Raw genomic sequence first — 23,227 nt, 5'->3', positions numbered from 1 at the left:
TTTTCAAAAAATAAAATAAAAACCCCACCACTCAGCAGCAAAGGGGTCTTTCTGTTGCTTTCCTTTAGCCACAAGTGCAGATTCCCATCCCTGCCATCTGGTGAACCTGGCACTTGAGAGACCCTTGAAAGGGCAGTTTTAAAACCAGTCCTGAGATAATGCTCTTGGGATGGGAAGGAGAACAGCTTTAATCTCCCAAACGAATTAAAGCCAGAAGATCCTATTGTCTGCTCCTTTTGGGAATGACAAAGACTGCAAAAATTGTCAGATGGAAAAAACCCCTCATGTTGTTGTCTCTTCCAGCTGGCGCGGGGAAAGCTTCCTTGGTATTTTCCTGGTTTCGTTTTTTAAACGTTAGAAGCTGGTGTGGGTTTTTAAAAACAACAACAGACAAACAGAGGCAGAGTCATCTGTATGCATGATGCATGTTTCGTCAGTTATTTGTGTGCATTTGCGTGTATGCGGGATGGTTGTGGGACTGTCTCATCGCCCAGGGATTAGCTTGCTAGGAACACAGGAAGCCGCCTTATACTGAATCAGCCTATTGGGCCATCCAGCTCAGAAATGTTTGCACTGCCCAGCAGTGGCTCTCCAGGGCTTCAGGCACAGATCTCTACCAGGTGTACCTGGAGATGCCTGGGACCTTCTGCATGCCATGCAGATGCTCAGCCACTGAGCTACAGTCCTTCTCCTAAAAACAAGCAAGATCCCAGTCCTCAACATTCTGCAATAGAAATACGGGATTCTCCCTTATATGGAGTCAGCCCATTGGCCCAACACTAGAATGGAGAAGAAATGAGACTAAAAGCTGGGACAGCTCAGTTGGTGGCACATGAGGCTCTTAATCTCTAGGTCATGGGTTCGAGCCCCACGTTGGACAAAAGATTGCAGGGGGTTGGACTAGATGACCCTCGGAGTACCTTCAAACTCTACCATTCTGTGCTTCTATGATTCCGGATGAAACCTGTGAGGGAGACACAGCCCCAGGAAGAGGAGCTTTGGGTTGGGGATTTTGGAATCAGCAACAACTGGGAACTTAATGAGTGCATTTCCACATTTTTCCAAAATGACAATGACAATAGTTGCTTAGGGGAGCCAACATTTTTCTGGCTCTCTGGCTCCAAAGCCCACCCCCCTGCCATCAGCCAAATGAATGCAATGTGTGCACCACGGCAGCACTCGGCAGCCACCTAACCCAGAGCCTTGCAAAATGTGTTTCAGACACAATGAGGCACTCTCAGCCAGGGAAGCAATCCAGAGCACGGGGTTTCTGTTTATTTATTTTGCAAAAACAATCCCATTCTTGTGACAGAGCTCGCAGCCAGCCTGTTGAGTTGGGCAAAGTTGGCAGGAGAAGCTGGATTTCTGCCCACCCCACCCCAGCCAAACACTGAGATGCAGCTCTGAGCTATGGAAGTTGGGGGTAGGGTCAGTCTGGATGATGCTTCGAGTCCCTTCCAATTATTGGGATTTTGTATCTTTGGAGGTGGGGTAGAATGTACAAAAACAAGATGGCCAGACCAACCCCTTTGTCTAGGCAATGGCTGTGGCTGACTAATCAATCATCGTGATTAATATACAGTGATACCTCTGGTTGTGAATGGGATCCGTTCCGGAGGCCCGTTCGCAACATGAAAAGAGCGCAACCCGCAGCAGCGCATCTGCACACGTGTGGGTTGCGATTCACTGCTTCTGTGCATGCGCGTGATGTCGTTTTGCACTTGTGCACATGCGGCGAAACCCGGAAGTAACCCTTTCCGGTACTTCCAGGTCGCTGCGGGACGTAACCTGAAAGAACGTAACATGAAGCGGACGTAACACGAGGTATGACTGTAATGAAATAAATTGCTCTGTGCCATAGAACAAATGTATGTGCCTTACTGCCCCGCCCATAGAATGAATGGGTGGTTTTCCCCCTTCCCCTAGCTGCAAGGGGGGCAGGGAAAGAGAGGGTGTGTGGGAGCTGATTAGAAAGCAGGCTGGAAGCTGAAGACACAGAGACCTGCTTGCTCTGTGCTGGATCCAGAGCTGCAACTAATGGAGAAGCAGTATCTGTTGGCGTGTTGATGCTGGGAATCCCTCCATCCTGTGCTCAGGTTAAATATGTGTGGAAATATATCCAATAGACACCACAGTCTCTGCTGAGCTTCATTTCAAGGAAACCAAACCTAGGTAAGCGTCTGGAATCCCTGCAGTCTCTCACTGCTAGGTGACCCTCCAAGTGTCCCTATTTTCCAGGGACAGTCCCAGATTTACAGAAGCCATCCTGGTTTCTGATCCGATCCCAAAATGTCCTGCTTTTCCTTAGGAGGTCCCCATTTTCATCGGAGAAATGTTGGAAGGTACAGAGTTATGCTACCCCTGAGCCAAGGAGATAAGATACAACTTTTAGAAGACATCTGAAGGCAGCCCTTTAAATGTTTAATGTTTTCTTATGCTGTTATCTATATGTTGGAAGCCACCCAGAATGGCTGGGGCAACCTAGTCAGTTGGGTGGGATATAAATAATATAAATAATTATAATTCTTATGGAATAAACATCCTGAGATGATGGACATTGTAGTTCAATGACTTCTGGAGGGCCAGAAGTCCCCCATAGGTAAAGGGACCCCTGACCATTAGGTCAAGTCGTGGCCGACTCTGGGGTTGCGGCGCTCATCTCGCTTTGTTGGCCGAGGGAGCTGGCGTACAGCTTCTGGGTCATGTGGCCAGCAGGACTAAGCCACTTCTGGCAAACCAGAGCAGTGCATGGAAACGCCGTTACCTTCCCGCTGGAGTGGTACCTATTTATCTACTTGCACTTTGACGTGCTTTTGAACTGCTAGGTTGGCAGGAGCTGGGACCGAGCAATGGGAGCTCACCCCGTCATGGGGATTCGAACCGCTGACCTTCTGATCGGCAAGTCCTAGGCTCTGTGGTTTAACCCACAGCGCCACCCGCACCCCAGTTATAGAATAGGGCATCCCTATTTTCATCAGAGAAATGTTGGAGGGTGATGTAGGGGACTGAGGTGGCACGTAACAATATTTTGCAAATGATGAGGGAAAAAGAGCTGCCCTCTAATGTAGCTCTCTGCCATCCTGCCGGCTTCAGCAGATATGAGGATCTCTGTGACGGCCTCCATGACAAATGTGTGTCCAATTCCAAACAAAATTAAAAAGCACAATATAAATCCTATGAAACTTTCAAGAGCCGTCATCTCACAGCCATCTGGTTTCCATCCAGAAGGTCCTTGAATGAACACAGACTCTATTGCAAACCAGAGAAAAAGGATATTAAACAATGTCTACAACGTCATGGACTCTTTCATCCAAAGATCTCTCAGATTTGCAGACCATTTAGGCCTCATTGATAATTTCTGGGAGCAGCTCTGTCTGCCGCCTTTGTGCCGGTGTTTCCTGTAAAGGACGCTTCAGCTTTGAATCGCTCCTTGCTAGCCTTAGCTGCTTTCCCTTCCAGTTAGCCAACTGCTGAAATGTGGACTGGAAGTTTCTTGGAGCAGGGACCTCTTCAGCTGCTAACCTTGGCCTATAAAATACTTCCCTTATTCCGAATAGGATTCTTTGCAAGAAAAGGGAAAAGTTGACAGCTGTGCTCAGTAAGTCCCATGAATTCAGTGGCGCTTACTTCTGATTTACATAGTCAGGATGTGGAACCTGGGGGAGGGTGGGCACTCTGAATACTGCCAGACTACAACTCCCATCATTCCTGATCTCGCCCAAGCTGGCTGGGACTGACTGGGGTTGGAGTCCGGCAGCATTTACGGGGACACCCCTGGTGTATAGGATGCACTGGAAATCACGGCTTGCCTAAAGAAATACTTTCCTTTTGGCCTTTCTGGTTTTCCCAGGCTTTTAAGAAAAGCTAACGTTAGCATCTTTTAACATTTAGAACTATTTCGATTTAATCTCCTGCTTCATGGGTAGCTGACCCCCTTTGGCCTGAGGGCCACATTGATGATAAGCAACCTCTCAAGAGGGCCGGCAGGCAGAAAACATTTTCTCTCCCCATCTCAGCGTGGAGGGAGCCCCACAGCCCTGAAATGGGGTGATGAAGCTTCCAGCTTGCCAGGCTAGATCTGGCTTAGGGGTCAGCTACTCCTGCTCTCTTGAATAAACAGTTGCTTCCTGTTGCGTTCATCTCTATGCCAGTAACTTTATTCTTTTCTTTTAAAAAGAAAATGCACTTTTATGCTTATTCCATTGTTAGTCACCCAGGGAAAGGTATGTTGAGAGTGGGGTTGCAGCGTATGCAAATAAAATAATTTAAAGTGATTTTAGAGGTGGGGGAAATTCCACCCACTTGAAGCACCATCCAAGCCCAAGGTCAGCCAAGATGAGTATGTTCAGAATAGGTGCCCCCTCAACAGGTGGGTCTTCCTCATCCTGGCTCAACCAGGGATGTGCTGGTGTAAGTCCACCACACTAGTTTAAGTCCTGGGACTCCACTGGTGAAAGTTATGCTGCTGTCAGCCTTGCCCCACCCAGCAAAAAAATGAAATCAAACAGATTTTCAGGAATTGGACTCTACACTCTTGCAGCCAATAGAAATGCAAGATCTATTTCTCCAAACAGCTCAGGGTGCATCTGCGTGGTTCTGTGCCTTCTTCCCCAACGTAATCCTCACAACAGCCTCATAAGGTAGGCTAGGCGGGAAGATAGCGACCAGATCAGGTCAGCCAGTGAACTTTACTGGCGAGTGGGGACTAGAAGAACAAGTCCTCGTCCAACACTTTTAACCAGGACACGACCCTGGTTCTGTTTCTGCATGGCGAGGCTGCAGACATGCCATTCATTTGATGCACATTCCCTCTCTGCAACGTTAAACTATGGAACTCCCTCCCACAGGAGGCAATGATGATTACCGACTCAGACGGCTTTGAAAGAGGAATAGGCAAATTCATGGAGGAGGAAAGGGATATTGATGGCCTCTAGCCACGATGGCTATGCTTTGCCTACACAGTTGGAGGCAGCAATTGAAATTGAAATTGAAATTGAAGTACTTTATTGTCACTTGTACAACTTGTATACAGTGAGATTACACAAGCACCCCCCACTCAGTTCTCTTAAGACTAATTCCCCTCATTTACTGACGCACACCCACCAAACCCGAAAGTTAGTTGCCCTGTTGTTATCTTCTCATTCAGCAGCCTAACAGCCCACGGATAGAAGCTGTTCTTTACCCTGTTGGTGCGACTAATCATGCTTCTATATCTTCTGCCTGAGGGCAGGAGATCAAGAAAATGCCGGCCAGGGTGTGAGACTTTTCCTCACTCTCCTGAGGCAACGTTTTTCTGCTATTTCATCCAGTGGATTCACGGGACAGCCCATAATATCTTGTGCTGTATTCACCACCCTCTGTAGGCACTTCCTATCAGTTTATGTCAAACCAGCGTACCACACGTGATGCAGTATGAAAGGACACTTTCTATTGTGGACTGGTAGACTGGTAGAAGGAGGTCATCAAATGTTGATTGACATCGTTCTTTCACAATACTCTGAGGAAATGGAGTCTCTGCTGGGCTTTCTTAACCACCTGGGTTGTATTGATTTTCCAAGTAAGGTCTTCACTGTGTGGTTGTGGATGCTTGTGGATGCCAGTTGCTGGAAGCTGCAGGAAAGGAGAGGGCTCTTGTGTTTGAATCCTGCTTGTGGGTTTCCCTTTGGGGCCCCTGGCTGGCCCCTGTGAGTACAGGATCCTGGGCTACCTGGGCACCCATGGACCTGATCCAGCAGCCTTCTTCCTATGTTCTTATGAATCTGGGGAGCTGTAGCTTACCCTTCCCAGCACTACGATTCCCAGCACCCTTCAAAAAAACTACAGTCCCCAGGATTCTTGGGGAAGAGGAAATGGGATTCAATTGCATGGTGTGCATGCAGCCATAACTGTGCGGAAACACAGCACTCACACGCATGAGCACAGGCGTAATGCAAGCTGGAGATAGACACACGCTGTTGGTCTGTAGAAACACACCATCAGGAAACGCATTAACTTTTTGTCTTAGGAAAAAGCCCGGATCAGTCTGGGATCTTTCTGAAGGGGGCAAAGGTATCCCCTCCAGCGCATTCCTTGCACACATGTGCCAGAGGACTGCACTCCATGCACTCAAGGCAGAGGGGGGGAGGGAGATGGATGGGGGCAGAGAAGCCCCCTTATTTAGCAAGGGGCAAAGGAAGGATAATGGTTACTTAGAAAGTGCTCCAGACAAGCTGTCAGGTTGAATTCAGCGCACTGGAGTCTCGCGCTGGGACAGTCCTGGCCTTCAGGGATCCCCTGTGAGCAGTGTTTCCTGCCTGCTCCAGCGCAGAGACAACAGGGCTTTGTTTTCAGGAGGGGTTGCCTTCCCCTCCTTTCCCCCCTTCTCTCTCTCTCTCTCTCTCTCTCTCTCTCTCTCTCTCTCTGAAAAATGCACATGGCTACCTCCAAAGAGGGTCATGGAGAAATGCAGACACAACAGCAGCCCTGGAATTTCAAAGGAAAACAGTGGTGGTTGTTTTTTTTTAAGCCCCCAAGAGCAAGCTACTGTTTCTCCTGGAACCAAAGAATCCCGGCTTTATAGTTCCATGCAGCAGCAGCAGCAACAACAACATAAAGTATACGTGGTGGTGGTCGCAGGTGGGGGACAACAGCAAATTTTGGTGCGCCAAGTCCTGACAGGGATTTTGGGTTGTTCAGCCAGTAAAGGGGGAAAAAAGGAATGAGGGAAAGATGCAAAGGGTTCCTGAGAGGGAGAGATGGTTAAAAAGAAAGGAGATTCCAACTATATGTCAGGAAGAACGTAATGAAGGGAAGAGCTGTTTGACAGTGCAAGGGACTCCCTCAGGAGGGAGTGGAGTCTCAGGAGAGGTTGAATGCCCATCTCTCATGGATGCTTTAGTTTAGTTGATATTCCTGCGTTGCAGAGGACTAGATCAGAAGACCCTTGCGGTTCCCCTCCAATTCTATGAAATCTCTCAGAAGAGTTTGGATTTGATATCCTGCTTTATCACTACCCGAAGGAGTCTCAAAGCGGCTAACATTCTCCTTTCCCTTCCTCCCCCACAATAAACACTCTGTGAGGTGAGTGGGGCTGAGAGACTTCAAAGAAGTGTGACTGGCCCAAGGTCACCCAGCAGCTGCATGTGGAGGAGCGGGGAAGCGAACCCGGTTCCCCAGATTACGAGTCTACCGCTCTTAACCACTACACCACACTGGCTCTCAGGGTAAGCAAAGGTGTGTTTTTCTATCTGCAGAAGGTCTTCCTGGTAGGATGGCCTCCTGCATTCACAAAAGATGCTTCAAAAACCAATATATTATTTATGGGGGGGGGTGATCCTTCCCTTGTGGAAAAAGATCTAGAACTCACTCTTTATAGAGCATGGGTAGGCAAACTAAGGCCCGGGGGCCAGATGCGGCCCAATCGCCTTCTAAATCCGGCCCACAGACGGTCTGGGAATCAGCGTGTTTTTACATGAGTAGAATGTGTCCTTTCATTTAAAATGCATCTCTGGGTTATTGTGGGGCATAGGAATTCATTCCCCCCCCCCCAAAAAAATAGTCCAGACCCCCACAAGGTCTGAGGGACCAGGGACCAGCCCCCTGCTAAAAAAGTTTGCTGACCCCTATTCTAGAGTAACTCTACTTCTGAGGGCGCAGCAAGAGGTGCTATTTTCTTAAAGAGTTTTTAGCGTTGCATAGCTGTTGCTGTTTTAATTAAATTGCTCTGTGTGTGTGTGTTTGGAGGGAAGAACAGATTTGGACCTCACATATGGGGAAGGTTGTGGTGTTTTTTTAACTCATTGCCCTGACTGCCATCCTCGTTGGAACAGGAGTGGTGGTGTCTGCCCACTATCTGCAATAGGCTAACCACTTGCACACTGCAACTCCCCCCACCCTGCCCACACAAAAAAAAGAGGAAACACACTGAGGAAAAAGAGGACACTGGTTTGCACAAACATGCACGTGCTGATTTATAGACAAATCTATAGAGAATTACAATAATCTGAATAGAAATATGTCCTGTTTGTGCATATTTACCGCAGAGGGGTACATGAGTGCCTGCTTTGCATTAGACTGGGACATCAAAGCCATCAAGGTCATAGAATTATTCATTCATTCATTCATTCAAACAAGGTATGTGCCACTTAATTACAATGTTCTCTAAGCGATTTACAAGAATACAAAATAAAAAAATAAGTAAAAACTATAAAATTTAGCGGGGCAGAGGGGCATTACTACCCCAGTCCCAACGCCAATAATAATTATCTTCAGGGATAATGAACGAAACAACTCAAACTTGCATTTTGTGTGTACGTTTAATTTTCATTCGGTTGTGTTGTCTGACTGTCTGTCCGTCTCTTTTCTTTCTTATATTGCATGTTACTTAACTGTATGTCCTTTCTTAGATAAATAAACAAATTAAAAACTATAAAATGAAACACACACAAACACATGCTCCTGTGGTTCCCCTATTGTTATGCCATTTTACCAAAAGGCACTGGCGCCATCTCCAGGGGGCCCTGGGTACCCCCAAAGTTTTCACTGTGGGTGCCCATTCTCTGCCTGCCACCACCACCCGCTGCCTTAGCTCCAGGTCTCAGGCGCCACGGTGGCAACTGGGCTGGGGCCTCAGCCTCTACCACGTGTCCTCTGTTGGTTTTTTGTGTCCTCAACCCCCCCCCACCTTCTCTGCCATTTTTTCCCCATTTTAAAAACTGTTGCCAAAAGCTTTTTGCAGACTCCGAAGCCCCTCACCAAAATCTGGCCTTTTAAAAACAAAAATGTAATTTCCCCTTTTAAAAAGCAACATTCCTGACCATTCCTGTGTGCTCAACCGCTGCGATGCCAAAAGGTTTCCGTGTCTTCTGTGCACACCCCTTACATTTGTCCATTTAAATTGTTGTCACTGCTTTTTGCTGAATTGAACGATGGATGATAAAAATAAGGATTTAAAATGGCGCTGAACAGCTAATGGACAAAGAAGAAGACCTGAGAATTCTAAAGTTCTTGCCACACCCACTTTTGCACATTGGCCACGCCCACATTGGCCACACCCACTTTGATGAATGGCCCTCAGAATGTTGACTGAGGGTCAATGCCACCCTCAAAAGATTTAGCCACTCCTTACATAAGCTTTGCATTGCCATATTGAAATCTGGGTTTGGCAAAACGTGAACGGTGTTCTATGGATGCTACCTTGCCTGCACATAAACTACCTTGTGATGTCTCCCATTTTCCTTATGCGCCTTCAATATCTGACCTGGTCTGCCAAGTCATGGAAACTGAAACAGACTCTTTCCCATTAAAGCAAAACAAGCAGAGAGGCCCAAATCGTTCCACTTAGTGATGAGAGGAGCCTCATTTCGTTTGCAATAAAATTGTTCCTTGGCCAGGAAAGCCTGATGATTCTCATTAGGACCACTCAGGTCTCCAAGGCAGCTGAAGACAATTTGTACCAAGGACGCGAAACCCCGTACATTTGTACGGTTGGGATGCTTGCTAACGGGGAACCTCAGCCAATGTCCAGAGGAGGCTGGGCTTGATCCCAAAGGAACCTGCCACACGAACCACAAGGCAGACTGTTGTGGAGGGAGCCAGAGACAACCTGAGCATGTTCCCCGGCAAAACCACAACCGCCTGTGATACTGTTAGGAGCAAGCTGCTCTCTTGCTTAGTGGCTTGGCTCCTAACCATGAATGCTGATTAATAGCCAATTAACACCAGCAAGGAATGCATAGCACAGCCCCTCCAAGTGTCCCTATTTTCCAGGGACAGTCCTGGATTTGCAAAAGCCATCCCAGTTTCTGATTTGATCCTGGAATGCCCCACTTTTCCTTAGGGCATCCCTATTTTCCTTTGAGAAATCTTGGAGGGTATGATAGCATGCCTACTGACTAAGGTGGCATCCAAGCTAATTGTTATTGAGGGTGTGTGTGTGTGTGTGTGTGTGTGTGTGTGAGAGAGAGAGAGAGAGAGAGAGAGAGAGAGAGAGAGAGAGATATCCTAATTTAGCAGTCATTTCTGTTCCCCAGTTATACTGTGCAAATAAACACAACCCCTGAAATGCTGGCCTTGAGTTTCATGGTCTTCTGGTTCCACAGTGTGTAATACAGTGGTACCTCGGGTTAAGTACTTAATTTGTTCCGGAGGTCCGTTCTTAACCTGAAGCACCACTTTAGCTAATGGGGGCTCCTGCTGCTGCTGCGCCGCCGGAGCACAATTTCTGTTCTCATCCTGAAGCAAAGTTCTTAACTCGAGGTACTATTTCTGGGTTAGCGGAGACTGTAACCTGAAGCGTATGTAACCTGAAGCGTATGTTACCCGAGGTACCACTGTATCCCCTTTTAACCTTCGGTGCATTTCAAGTCCCAGTCTGCAGTACCACTTCATTCCAGAGTGCCCTTTAGATTGTTGCTTGTCTACAGTTCCCACCTTCCCGCAGAAACAAGCCCAGGCCCCATAGTCTTTACCAGATGTCCTTTACAGTGTGTCTCTTCCAAAGGAGGTGTGAAGGGTGTCCCCATGGACATGCTCTCCCTGGGGAAATGTGCCTAGTGCCATCCTTGACCATTCTTAGGCACCAGGCTAAGATCTTTTTTTCACCTAGCCCTTTGGTGGTTAAATCATCCTCTCCTGTTAAATCATCCTCATCTTTTAGTTCATTGTTGGATGAGCATTTTGGGAATGTTGTACTTTGCACTTTTTTAAATGTGGTTTTTAATTAAGTTTTTTATCTATATTTTATCTTGAGACCTTTGAGACCCTTTTTTTAGATAAAGCAACTAAGAAATGTGAATAGCAATAGCAAAAAAAGCTCACAAAACATCTCTAACCACTGGGCATGCTAGCTGGAATTGATGGGAGTTGGAGCCCAAGAATATCTGGAGAGCACCAGGTTGGCTACTCCTGACTCCCTGCATCCCATAATACACTCTCTAGTCCAGAAAAAGCTCTCCTTACGCCACACTAAACTTAGAACATCATGTACTTGCACAAGATAAGCGTGCTTGGGGAAAATCCAAATTTTTCAAACCAGTTTGAGCAAATATGGGATCCATTTGCTGCATTCTGGAAGTCTTAATTTCAAGAACTGACAGTCAAGTTGTGATTGTTGTTTGAATTATAAATTATTCTGCCCTTAATCTAATAAAGAGGGGTGGGGGAAGACAGCATTTCCCTGTGCTAGTTTCCAACAGATTCTTAGGAGACCTTTTCTTTTTCTTGGGATTTTTGTGGGCATTTTTTTCTTCTTCATTCTACTCTGATCCTTTTTTCCTTTTATTTAGAGGCAGACAAACGAGGAAAGCACCGCTGTACATTAACGGCGTGAAGGCCAGACACCAAATAAAACGCAGCCTCTTGCATGCTCTGCACAAAAAGATATCTAACCAGGTTGCCTTTTGAAAATGAACACAGGGTTGCTCTCGAGCGACAGAAGTTACGCCAGATTCAACAAAACCACACAAAACCCAGAAGGGTTACTTTTGCAGCCTGAGCGCTCTCTCTCTGTCTCTCTCTGTCTCTCTCTGCTTGCCTTCCTGTGTTTACAGTCGCAGCACCTGTCCCCCAAGGGGTCCAGAACGGAATGAGGCTCAGCTCTCTCAGTGAGGCTGATGGGTTTGTGTGTACTCCCCGCTTTCAGATGGAGGCTCTGGGCTCTCCTTGTTTGCTTCGTCCAAACAAGCTTTTGTTATTATTTTCAAACAGATACCCATTCACCCAGAGAAGGAGCTGGAGGCAAGCGTGGTGAGCTTTGTTGCCACCTTGCAGCCGGGCTGCTCAGAGGAGGGCGAGGAGGGCACAGGGCGCTCAAGTGGGCGGCTGTTGCGGAGACAATGACAGCACCTGCAGGGTGCCGCATTCACACACACACACACACAATGTTTGCGTACTGCTTCTCTCTGCCTGCGAGGCATGTGGCGGCTGAGGTTAGAAGGCGCAGCAGCAGAATCAGATAACATCCTCTGCTGAGGCCAAAACCACACAGAGCAGGAAACACAAGGGTGTCACCCCAAGCAGGCACCCTCGTGATGATCTCCCATCCCCCGGCCACAAGGCCTACGCTCATCTTCACCTCTTCAGGGAGTGCATCGTCACAACCTGCAAAATCACGCCCCGCTGCTCATTGCAGCCAGTAATGATGTGGTGGTGGTGAGACTCAGAAGAATGCAAAAAAGAAGAAACTAGCCCTCATCAGCGCCAGCTATCAAGGTTTAGGTCCACAGACCCTACAAATGTCCCTGTTTACAGAACCCATCCCAGTTTTTTATTTGATCCAGGAATGTCCCACCTTTCCTTAAAAGGTAAAGGGACCCCTGACCATTAGGTCCAGTCGTGACCCACTCTGGGATTGCGGCGCTCATCTCGTTTTATTGGCCAAGGGAGCTGGCGTACAGCTTCTGGGTCATGTGGCCAGCAGGACTAAGCCACTTCTGGCAAACCAGAGCAGTGCATGGAAACGCCCTTTACCTTCCCGCTGGAGCGGTACCTATTTATCTACTTGCTTGTTTGGAGGTTCTAGCAGGGGAGCGCAGCTATTGTATACCCTTGACCGAAGAACGGTACACTCCTATCTGGGATGGTCGTCCTCTTCCACCAAGCGCGCAGCTTCGGGATGGACGCACATGGAGCGGTGAGGGAGGAAGGGGACACCCGCGTAGCCAGCCAGATCAGCCGAATCAACCCTGATGATCAATGGGGTGACAGATGTCGCAGCCAGATCACCCTCACATCCCTATTTATCTACTTGCTTAGCAGCGCTTTTGAACTGCTAGGTTGGCAGGAGCTGGGACCGAGCAATGAGAGTTCACCCCATCGTGGGGATTCGAACCGCTGACCTTCTGATCGGCAAGTCTTAGGCTGTGTGGTTTAACCCACAGCACCACCTGCGTCCCCACCTTTCCTTAGGACGTCCCTATTTTCATCGAAGAAATGTTGGAATGGCATGCATTCATTGCAGCCATCACAGGCTTGAGTGCCCTCTGGAGAATTTTGGACCACAACTCCCATCAACCCCTAAGATGTCAGGGAAGGTTGGTTTAATGTGAAGCTGTTTGCAAGAGGGTTTGCATTTCTAATTAAAAGCCAAACATTGCATTTCATTTGGCTGAATATCTTTTGTTAATGCTCAATGCACCTTTTTTTTTTTTTTTTACAAGTAGAACCTACACAGGCAGCAGTAAGCACACCTGAGTTCAAAAGAGCCCACTCCAAGCACTTCATACAAGCTTGCTCAGGGTTCCTTTTAGAATCCAGTTAAACACTAAAATAATATCTATGTTACTCTGATTAACAAAACGGAGCTTTTCAAAGAAAAATGTACGTGGCGAGAGGTTTTGGCTTCCGTCTTTATCAACTGCTCTGATAAAAAGGAAATGACACTGTTTCAAAGGTGTCAGTTGCAGAGACTGGAGGACATTGTCCATGATGAGGAGACCATTCTCCAGCCTGAGGCCATGCTAACATGTCCTGTATACACATCCAGAGGTTCTCCCACTAAGCTTGTGTTGTTGTCATCTCTACAGCAATTATTGATCAATCCAACAGGTTGCACTTCTCTGAACTGAAATATTTCGCAGCAGGTTGCTCCGCTTCTTTTAGTCAAATTGCAGATTTGTAGTTCCTAAAATGCGTGTGTAGGCCAGTTGTAGTTTTACCTTATGTACTAGATATATCCCCCCTTTTTTGCACTCAGTTATATATTATATTGCAGGACCTGCATGTGATGCCCAGGACAGGGCCTTCTCTGTGGCAGCCCCAAAGTGGTAGAACTCTCTCCCAAAGAGATACATTTGGCAACTACACTATATAGCATCCAGAGGATGCTGAAGACGCAGCTTTTTACCCTGTCCTTTGACACCTAAGAGGTATTATTTTCAGGACCCACTCTATTTTGGGTGGCTGCATCTTTTAAATTCTTAAGCTCTTTATTAAATGGTCGCACCCTGGGACCTTAGGGAGAACAGCAGGTAATAAATTAAAATTGTGATATTGAATTGCATTGCTTTGATCTTGATTATTATATCATCGTTTTATATGCTGTTACGGCTGTAAATATGAAAAACACATCTAAAAAAGGAAGTTGTAATCAATGAAACATCAAGTTATAAAAAGACCTGGCCCTTTTCCCTCCCCCAAAATCTCCTAGAGCCAAACCCATCAACCGTCAGCACACAGGAGATGTTGGCAGAGCTTAAACTGAAACAGATACGCTGCTTGCGTCTTCTTTTTTCTGTAGGTGGGGAGGGTTAGGCTTATAAAGCCAGGATGAAGCTGGGATTTAGATTAAGTGATCGCTAAGGGAAATGGACTCAGCGGCTGCAGGATGTGGGAATGTGGAAGCACCACGAGACACAACACTTTGCAGAAGGGATTTTTATATAAAATGTGGGCTTCGTGCTGAAACAGACAGTTGCAAAGGCATGAATTAGCTAAAATCCAGACCCCGCCCCACCCCCCTTGTCAGAGAACAAGCAGGCTCTGGTGGGTGCTGTGCCTGGAAAGTCATAAGGAGGATTCTTCGCTTGTTGGCCTCTAGACAATCAGACGTCCAAAGAGTAAATGTCTGGCTCAGTGGCGTAGCGTGGGTTGTCAGCACCCGGGGCAAGGCAAGTAATTTGCGCCCCCTAACCCATGGATTTGCGCCCCCTAACCCGTGGATTTGCGCCCCCTAACCAATGGATTTGCCCTAAGCCCAGATGTTGCGCCCGGTGCAGCCGGCCCCCCCTGCACCCCCCACGCTACGCCACTGGTCTGGCTTCAACATTTGAGCAAACCACAGGACATTTTCTCCATGGATCTAGAGCACTGCAATCCCATGGGGCACACTTATCTGAAAGTAAGGGCTCTCCCAGACAGTCATTGTTTAGTGGGTAGGATTCAGATTGCATACTGCCAAAATTCAAGTTGCAGGATTAACGTGGGTTTGGTGCTTTTGTGCGAAACACCTGCCCCTTCCCCCCTCCCCAGATATGCAAGAAATATTTTTGCATTAAGGAAAATGGGCAAATCTGTCTATTTCGGTGCCCCTCATTTTTTCCAGGCTTAAATTTAATCTGCCTCGTTTCCACATCCGTTTGCAATTTTTCCTGTACAAATCTGCACAAACGTTTCTGGGGTTTTTTTCCCTGTATGCAAACTTTTGTATCCAATTTGGGCCCATTTCTGCAGTTCCCCAATCAACTCTACTTATTATTATTAGATAGATAGATATAGATATAGATATAGATATAGATATAGATGATATAGATATAGATATAGATATAGATATAGATATAGATATAGATATAGATATAGATATAGATATAGATATAGATATAGATATAGCATCCTTTTGGGGCAGAGAACTGCCTCACAAATTTCAGAGGAGGGAGGAGGGAGGTCAGGTTGGGGTGGCGGAGGGAGTCAAGCAGACTTGCACCATGCTAGACCAACAGGCGGTGGCTGATGTGGAGCACCAGTGAAATGGAACAAAGGAGAGGATGAGAGAGGGAGAGGAAGTTGTTCCTTCCCCCTCTCTATTGTCGCTCGCACCGGGCCAGGCTCCTCGTCAACCGCACCAACAGCGACACAGCCGCCATTTTGGGCCAGCTGAGCTGAAATACGGGGATTGTGTTTGAAGTCCAAATGGGACAAGGGACACTTTTGTCCAAAAATGGGGCAATCCTGTTTTTTCTAGGGACGGGTGGCAACCTCTGGTATCATGAAGAGGAGGCTGCACAAAAGATGGATAACCAGAGAACTTTTCCAAAAGCAGTTAATTTCAAGGGCAGCTGTGTGTGTGGAGAGCTTTATTGCAGAGCTAGAAGCACGATGCCCGATTGCTGACTCGGTTCCTGGTACGGCAAGCCAGGAGGGCCAAGACAACACAGTACACACCCAAAGACCAAGATCAGCCTCTGGGATGCACACGCTTTAAACTTTCCATCTCCTCACCAGCTGCCTCCACAATGCTGTGATCAAAGCCTTCACACACATACACTCACAAGGGTTGACTCAGATATATTGCACAACCTGCACCCCTCTTAACATGATGAGGAAACCCAACCCCTAAAGAAGTGCTGCAGACCTGCTTTGGACCTTTGCTCAGCTCTGGCTTAGCAGCGATGCAGACATAGAGAAGGAGAGAGGAGGCCATGGAGGGGGAGAGGTCCAGGGGCTGCCTAGCATGGATGGGGGCCTCTACCGGGTAGGCGACGAACAGGTCCGGATTTAGGTTTGATGAGGTCCTCAGCTACTGAAGGTAATGGGGCCCTTTATATGTCCATCTGTCCTTTGTCAACAACAAATTGTCGCTGTTTTTTGTGTTGAATATATGGTAATTTATGGACCTAATAGGTATCTAAAGCCATTTGCACATAACAAAATATGTATTTGATCAAAGTAATTGTTGAACTGAAATACAATTAAGAAGTATATTAACAGTGAAATTGTGGGGGCAAGAGAGTGGGGTCCTAAGCTATAGCTTGTTTAGCTTATATGTAAATCCGGCACTGGCCACGAACGCAACGCAAAAGGACACATGAAGATAAAAGCCCACAGGGGGACAATTACACACCTGTTCAACTGCACTGACTAATGCAACAAACAGAAAAGCAGAGCACCATCAACACACTCAGGTGCATTAAGGAAGAGTTTTGGATTTGATATCCCGCTTTATCACTACACGAAGGAGTCTCAAAGGGGCTAACATTCTCCTTTCCCTTCCTCCCCCACAACAAACACTCTGTGAGGTGAGTGGGGCTGAGAGACTTCAGAGAAGTGTGACTAGCCCAAGGTCACCCAGCAGCTGCATGTGGAGGAGCGGAGACGCGAACCCGGTTCCCCAGATTACGAGTCTATCGCTCTTAACCACTACACCACACTTAAAAGCAATATACAGCAAAAGAAGGCAAGTCTTTGCCTCAGTAAAGTGAGGATCTGAACTTTAGACCAGGAATAGGGAACCTGTGGCCCTCCTGAACTTCATGGTATCATAGAATTGTGGAGTTGGAAGGAACCTCAAGAGTCAACCTCTTACAAGGCTGGAATCTCAACTAAACCACCATGATTGATGCCCATCCAACCTCTGCTTTAAAACCTCCAGTGAGGGAGAGTCCATAATCTCCTGAGGGAGTCCACTCCCCTGTTGAACAGCTCCTAACGCCAGCAAGTTGCTGGACTGCAACTCCCATCAGCCCCAGCATGCATGGCCAATGGCCAGGGTTGATGGCAGTCGTAGTTCAGCAGCTTCTGGAGGGTCATAGGTTCCCCACTGGGATGAAAAGACAAGGAAGCAGATTCTGTGCATTTCCAAACTGAGCTCCTTGTTTGGTGCTTTTTACAGCAAAACAGTCTCAGACAAATTATCAAGATCCAGAAGAAGGAACTCACCTTCTTTGGCATTGAGTCGAGAGGATTGTTCCGTGTGGGCTGGTGTGTTGTAAGACAGCAAGGAACTACCTAGAAGGGGGGGGGGGAAATAAAGGACAAGAAGAGGTTTAGCCTGTGCAAAAACGGGTATTTTTAAAAAAACAATGTGTAGGGGAAAACCTGTATTTTGGATGGGGGTAGGGTAGAGAAATGCTGCAATTAAGTATTCATGATCAAATTATTTGCCTGGAAGGGATCTGTGCAGAGAAAGGAAGGAGAAACAAACGGTTTCCTAGTTCCCTTCTGCAGTTAGGATAATTGAATTGTAAAGCTGGAAGAATAATCCCAAGGATCACCTAGTCCAACCCTCTGCAATGCAGTGAATCACAGCTAAAGAATCCCTAACTTTCAGGATCTCAAAGGGAAAATCAGCAGGTGTTCTGGAAAGTGCATCATCATAATCAGAGATCAACATCAGGGATCACTTCTAATCTTGATGGTGCACTATCTATGACTAGTTGCCATAGTCTATAAATGAAGGCTGTATATCAGTTCAAAGTACCTAGCCAATTAAATCTCTCTGTCTGAATATAAACAAGACAATAATTTTGAAGTGAAAAACATCCCCCGTGTTAGAGAAGAGGCATTTCCCTCATTCGGCCAAGTGTGAGAGAACTGGGAATACCTTTTACGATATGACACATACCAAAACTACTGTTAAGTATTTATATTATCTATCTATGGAGGCCGGAGGCGGCGCGACCGGTAATGGCTGCCTTCTCCGAGTAAGGAGAAGGGAGCTCCGCTGTAAACGGGTCGTCCGCTACGGCGAAGCGGAGACCCATTCAGGAAAACCACAGGTGGCAGAAGCCTGTGGTCTCGGGACCCGGCGGGCGCCAGAAGCAGCCCCCAAAACGCTGAAGGGACCCCGTAAGGGGCTCCGGATCGCGGAGGGGGTAGCGGCGCTGTGGGTCGTTGCGCAAACAGCGAAGTGAAGCCGCGTTGCTGTTGCCGGTCAGCGCTGTCCTTTCTTCCTGCAACTTTTCTGAACTTTGGAAACTACAACCCGTGAGTAAATTTGGACATTGAAAACTTTCTGAAACTTTTGTCAACTTTCTGAAACTTTTTGAGAACTTTATGAAACTTTTAAAACTTTTTTAAAAAGTTGAAATTTGGCTGAAAACGGAGTGAGGATAAGCAGGAAGCCCATCTCCCGCTATACTGAACTTTAAGCAAAGAGCAGGAGGAGTGGAGACAAAAAGTTATGCGTTAACTAAATGCTGGCACCCTGTTAAAGCAGTTTTCTGAGTGAAAGACTTTGAGCTATTGACTTTTGCTGGTCATATTCGGGGTGCATTGATATCCTTCTTCTGTGGCACCAGTGGATTATAAAATAAATAAGAATCTCTGGTGCTGGAGCTGCCTGGATGAGCACCAGTTTGCAACTTTGGATACATTGAATTCAGGTTTTGAAACATTCTGAGTTGGAACTGGATACTTTGAAACTGTTGCAGTCAAGGCACTGTAGGAAACACTGTTTTGCTTTAAGTTTTACTCTGCTAAAAATAATACATTGTGGAGGCGATAGACATGGATTTAAATTTATAAGTTTAACTTGGATTTGATCTTTTCCCTGAAGACGTATTAAGCTCCCTCTAGAGGATTTTGGACTTATAGCAGTGACTTTGTTTTACTTTCCCTTTCCCGGCCTCTGTTTGACTATTGTATCTGGGACTCTGCTTTCTTATGGGAACAACTTGGATTGACCTTGGATTACAGATAACTTTGGAATGAGTGGCGCAAGGAGAAGAGGAAGGACTAAACAAACAACTCTAACTTTATCTGCAGCCTCACAGCGTAGATCTTCTGTGCCGGCCTTGCCTTCCACTTTGCCTCCAGACATAGAGGCGGCCTCCCTAATACAGGCAGGGGAGGGTGAGACAGAGGAGCTGCACCTGGGAGATATGGCTTCAGGGACAAGTAGCTCTGTCTTGGAGAAAATTTTGGAGAAACTGGAGGCTCTGGACAAGAAGGCTGATTTGCATACAGCTAAAATTGAACAGAACACAGAAAGCTTGAATAAGCTGACTGGACAAGTTGCACAGAATGCCCAGTCTATTGGAGAATTAAAGGAGGCTGTAGGTGAAAATCGTAAACTGGCTGAAGATACTAGTCAAAGATTGGAAGAACTTGAGAAAGAAGTAAGACCACTCAGCAAACAAGTTGGAGAACATCAGATTTACTTTTTGATGACAGAACTGCGAAACAGGGAGACCAACTTGAGGATACGGTCAATACCAGAGGTGGAAGAAGATAATTTTATTGAATTTCTAACTAAGGAATTTGCCAAGTTTTGGAAGTTAGAGGAAAAAGACTTTAAAATTGTATCTGCTTTCAGGCTTGGCAGAGTCAGAAGGACAGAGAAGCCCAGAGATTGTTTGATAACACTGAGATCAAAGGAGGAAAGGGACAAGATTTTGGGCCTGCACTACGAAAAGTCACTAGACATTTTGGGCAAGAGAATTGAAATCTACAAGGACATTCCTAAGCAGTTGCTGGACCTTAGATCTAACTACACGGAATTGGCAAGACTGTTGAGAAGCAACGCAATTATCTTCAGGTGGGAGTTTCCACAAGGATTATCCTTTACCTACAGAGGGAGAAAGATCAAAATCAAAACAGTGGAAGATAGAGACAAGTTTTTGGGAGCACACGGAGAAGACCTCCACAAAGGACTTGGATTGCCAGCGCCAGAACTTCCAGGGGAGCCCGCCCCCTCGGATCCTCAAGGACCGGAGAACAAGGTACCACCCCAGAAAGAATAACCAGACCTATCCAGGATGTCTCTGCAGCTTTTGAGCTGGAACATAAATGGCTGTAACAGTCCCGAAAAAAGGTCTAAAATTTTTCATATTTTAAAAAAGGAACAATTGGACATTATATGCTTACAAGAAACACATGTGATTAGGCTCCATAGAAAGGTGTTAATAAATAAAAGGCTTGGTCAAGAATTTATATCATCGGATACAGTTAAAAAGAGAGGTGTAGTGATCTATGCAAAAGAGAGCCTTTCACCAAAATTTCTCTTTAAAGATGAAAGTGGAAGAATCCTCGCAATAGAAGTACAGTATCAAGGAGAAAAAATTTTGATATTAGGAATTTATGCTCCAAATGAAGGAAAATCGGATTTTTATAAGAAGTTGCACGAGACCATGCTGGATTATCTGGATTACAACAACGTCATCATGATGGGGGACATGAACGGGGTCGTATCAACAAATATGGATAAGTCACAGAACCAGAACATTACTAAAGAGGGAAGACTACCTAAGACCTTTTTTGAAATGACTGACAATATGGACTGGGTTGACATCTGGAGAGTTAGAAACCCCCTGGGAAGAGAAGGAACATTCTTTTCTGAAGCTCAACTGACTTGGACACGAATCGACCAAATATGGATAACTAGAAGTCTGGCACCTAAGGTGAGGAAGGTGGAAATCTGCCCCAAAACATGCTCCGACCATAACGCCTTGAGAATGGATATGACATTGATCCCAATCGGCTCCTTTAGATGGAAGATGAATGATGGCCTGTTTAGAGACCAAAGAATTGTAAAGAAGGCCCAAAAAACCTTAAAGGACTATTTTGAGATTAATTTGAACACTACGGTGGAAAAAAGAACTATCTGGGATGCAAGTAAAGCTGTGATGAGAGGTTTCTTGATTCAACAGAATTCCTTAAAGAAAAGACTGCAAAATGAAAAGAAAGATAAAATTCTGGAAAGTATCAAAGAGTCGGAGAAGAAGTTAAGATCTAACCCGAAGTCCCAACCGATTCTGAGAGAAATTAAACTTTATCAGGCGCAATATTCCAAGCTGATAAATCAGGAAATAGAATGGAAGATTAAAATAATGAAACAAAAAACTTTTGAATCGGCAAATAAATGTGGGAAACTGCTAGCTTGGCAGTTGAAAAGGAGACAAAGATTAAATACAGTAACAAACTTAGAGGTTGAAGGAAGGAACATTCAGAACCCGGGAGAGATTAGAAAGTGCTTCCAGAGGTATTTTAAAAAGTTATATACTCAAGGGCCACAAGATGAAATAGAGATTATACAATTTTTGGAGAGAAATGGATTAGCAAAGCTGTCAGAAGAAAATAGAACAATTTTAAATGGCAAAATAACACGACAAGAGATTGAACAGGCCATCCTGAGTCTGAAACAGGGCAAATCACCAGGGCCAGATGGATTGACCTCTAACTACTATAAGACATTGAAGGATTATTTGATACAACCTTTGTTGGAGGTCAGTAATGAAATAATGGAGGGGAAGAAGGCGCCTGAATCGTGGAAAGAAGCATTTATCACATTGATTCCAAAGTCAGAAACTGAAAAGACACAACTCAAGAATTACCGTCCCATCTCCCTTTTAAATGTGGATTACAAAATATTTGCAGATGTTTTGGCACGAAGATTTAAGAAAGTTTTAAGTGAGATAATCCATAAAGACCAGGCAGGCTTTCTCCCGGGCAGACATATGTTTACTAACACAAGGAACATCATAGACATATTGGAACTTTTACAAACAAACATAAACACTAAAGCAGTTTTAATTTTTATAGACGCGGAGAAAGCCTTTGACAACATATCTTGGAAATTTATGAAGGGGAATTTAAAAGAAATGGGAGTGGGACGGGGGTTTGAGAACGGGATTGAGGCAATATATTCAGAACAAAAGGCTAAACTGATAGTTAACAATGTGGTTACAGAAGAGTTTAAAATTGAAAAAGGTACACGACAAGGCTGCCCGATTTCCCCATTACTGTTTATTTCGGTTCTGGAAGTGCTCCTGAATATGATTAGGGGGGACCGGTTGGTGGAAGGGATTCAGGTCGAAGCGAAACAATATAAACTTAAAGCTTTTGCAGATGACCTAGTTCTGACATTACAGGAGCCGGAGTCTAGTTTGAAAAGAGTACTACAACTGATTCAAAATTTTGGTCGAGTGGCAGGATTTAAGTTAAATAAGCAAAAAACTAAAGTTTTGGGGAAAAACGTGACAGATATTGAGTTGGAACAGCTTCAGAAAGAGACAGAACTAAATGTGGTTAAAAAAGTTAAATACCTAGGGGTAAACATAACAGCAAAAAATCTGAGTTTATTTAAAGATAATTATGAAAAATGTTGGTCAGAGATTAAGAGAGACTTGGATAGTTGGTCAAGACTAAAACTTTCTTTGTTAGGCCGAATAGCTGCCATCAAGATGAATGTATTGCCAAAAATGTTATTTTTGTTTCAGACACTGCAGATTGTAGACAAGACAGAGTGCTTCCGGAAGTGGCAGAAAGATATTTCTAAATTTGTCTGGCAGGGCAAAAAGCCCAGAATCAAATTTAAAATATTAACAGATGCGAAAGAAAGAGGGGGCTTTGCCCTGCCAGATTTAAAGTTGTATTATGAAGCTGCAGCTTTCTGCTGGTTAAAAGATTGGTTACTTCTTGAAGATACGGATGTCTTGGATTTGGAAGGTTTTAATAATGCGTTTGGATGGCATGCATATTTATGGTATGATAAAGCTAAGATAAATAAGGCCTTCAAGAACCATATTGTCAGAAAATCAGTTTTTAATGTCTGGACAAAATATAAAGACTTACTGGAGAATAAAACTCCGAGGTGGCTGTCACCCCTGGAGGCTAAGGCTCGGAAAAGAGCCAATATGGAGGCCAACTGGCCAAAATATTGGGAGATAATAGAAAAGGATGGTGACAACTGGAAATTGCAGAGTTTAGAAAAGATGAGAGACAAAGTGCGAGACTGGTTACACTATGCTCAGATTAAAGAAGTGTTTAAAAATGACAAAAAGCTAGGATTCCAAGTGGAAAAGTCAAAGTTAGAAAC

General features: G+C 45.5%; 1 protein-coding gene across 5 annotated transcripts in view; it reads right to left on the bottom strand.

Moving 5' to 3' along the window:
* Positions 1-23,227, bottom strand: part of FLI1 (Fli-1 proto-oncogene, ETS transcription factor) — a 129,513-nt gene that overhangs the window by 13,462 nt on the left and 92,824 nt on the right. For all 5 annotated transcript variants that reach the window (XM_083588766.1, XM_083588767.1, XM_083588768.1 and 2 more), the window contains one exon: positions 17,350-17,418. In XM_083588766.1, coding sequence (XP_083444892.1) covers positions 17,350-17,418 — 69 coding nt within the window. The remainder of the gene's footprint in view (positions 1-17,349; positions 17,419-23,227) is intronic.

Source organism: Podarcis filfolensis, assembly GCF_964270895.1.
Source record: "Podarcis filfolensis genome assembly, chromosome: 15".
NCBI classification, from domain to species: domain Eukaryota; kingdom Metazoa; phylum Chordata; class Lepidosauria; order Squamata; family Lacertidae; genus Podarcis; species Podarcis filfolensis.
This window is presented reverse-complemented; position numbering and strand designations above follow the sequence as displayed.